This window comes from Pyxicephalus adspersus, chromosome 3, assembly GCF_032062135.1.
Source record: "Pyxicephalus adspersus chromosome 3, UCB_Pads_2.0, whole genome shotgun sequence".
NCBI classification, from domain to species: domain Eukaryota; kingdom Metazoa; phylum Chordata; class Amphibia; order Anura; family Pyxicephalidae; genus Pyxicephalus; species Pyxicephalus adspersus.
The window spans coordinates 157,503,017-157,504,350 of record NC_092860.1 but is presented as its reverse complement, the minus strand read 5'-3'; the positions used below and the strand labels follow the sequence as shown (position 1 = coordinate 157,504,350).

Below are 1,334 nucleotides of genomic sequence, written 5' to 3'. Positions count from 1 at the left end.
TTGGTGACAGTGAGCTCGGTGTTATAGATTTGTAGCTGGGCTTTGTAGTCCATGAAGTCAGCGCTGAGATTTCCTCCACTTGCGCTCGGCTGCACTAACAGACTTTTGTAGCTGTTTGGTGTGATTGTTGTGCCAGGGTCGGGGTTTGGCAGGGGCAACATTATCCAGAGATGTGATTTTGGAGAGGGAGGGGGTTGGGGACGTAAGGCAGTTTGATAATAGGTTGGGGTCAAGGTTACGGATATCTGTCTGCCCATTGGCCAGGTCTGGATGTGGCGCACGGAGCTCCATAGGTTGTGGTCAGAAAGGGGAAATGGTGAGCTGTCAGGGTGGTGGAGGTTGCAGAACAGCAATGAGGGGTAAGAGACAGACGGAGTGGAAGAGGTGACAATGAGAGGGTAGGAAGGACGCTGTAGCAGCCTCAGAGGAGGAAAGCCAAGATTCAGTGAGAGCCAGGAAGTTCAGAGACTTAGAAAGGAGGGGTAGGGTGAATGTGGATGAGGTTAGGAGGAGGGTGAATGTTGGTGAAAGTGTCAGGAAGAGAGAAGCTGTGGGGGTATCAGGGTTGGGTGAGATGTCAGCAGAAGTATCAGTAGAGATAAAAGGTGTAGGAGCGCAGAGAGACAACGAGTTATCAGACCGGGGAGGAGGAGAGGGAATAGAGCCAGCAGAGTGAATACAGGGTGAATGATACATTGTATCAGATAATTGTAAACCATATGAGTACATGATACATGATTGAATGGTGAATCATTCAATAGGTCAGAGATGGGAGTTGTAGAGTGTAGAGGTCAAATCCAATTCCTGGTTCTATTCCCTGGATTCATTCTCTTCTCGTGTGACCAGCGTCTCACATGACTCTGCCTGATGTTCCAATGGAAGTGCTTTAGGCCCTAAATCTGATTAGATGGACCCATACTGGCCAAAGTACTATCTACACCTACTGTGTTGACCACTGTACTACCTGCTCATGCTTTTCTGTCCACACTTTTGTTGTGTTGCCCTCCTTACTCCATGATGTCCCCCTTGTGTCCACTGTGTGGAGTGGGGTGATGTCACCTTGGATGTTACATGCATTGTGTTCTATATATAGATATCTGGAGTGACCATTTTCTTCCTGTCCACGTGAGGGCGCTGTGTTACCACCATGTTACAGATTCCACGTTCTGCCTTCTTGACCCGCCTGGCCTGCAGACCTTGTATTGTCCCATCCCGGGGCAGAAAGTCGCGCCATGACTCCCCAGCAAAATCCAAGGCCTCACGTATTAAATATCCACCAATGGTGTCCATCGAGGAGCTTCTGAATGTTCAACGACGTTATCAAGAGTATACTA

General features: G+C 48.8%; 1 protein-coding gene across 1 annotated transcript in view; it reads left to right on the top strand.

The window, feature by feature from the left end:
- The first annotated feature begins 1,061 nt into the window (after positions 1–1,061).
- MRPS26 (mitochondrial ribosomal protein S26) overlaps positions 1,062–1,334 on the top strand; it is a 3,115-nt gene continuing 2,842 nt past the window's right edge. The window contains exon 1 of the mRNA XM_072407008.1: positions 1,062–1,330. Within this exon, the coding sequence (XP_072263109.1) occupies positions 1,148–1,330 (183 nt within the window). The 5' untranslated portion in view covers positions 1,062–1,147. The remainder of the gene's footprint in view (positions 1,331–1,334) is intronic.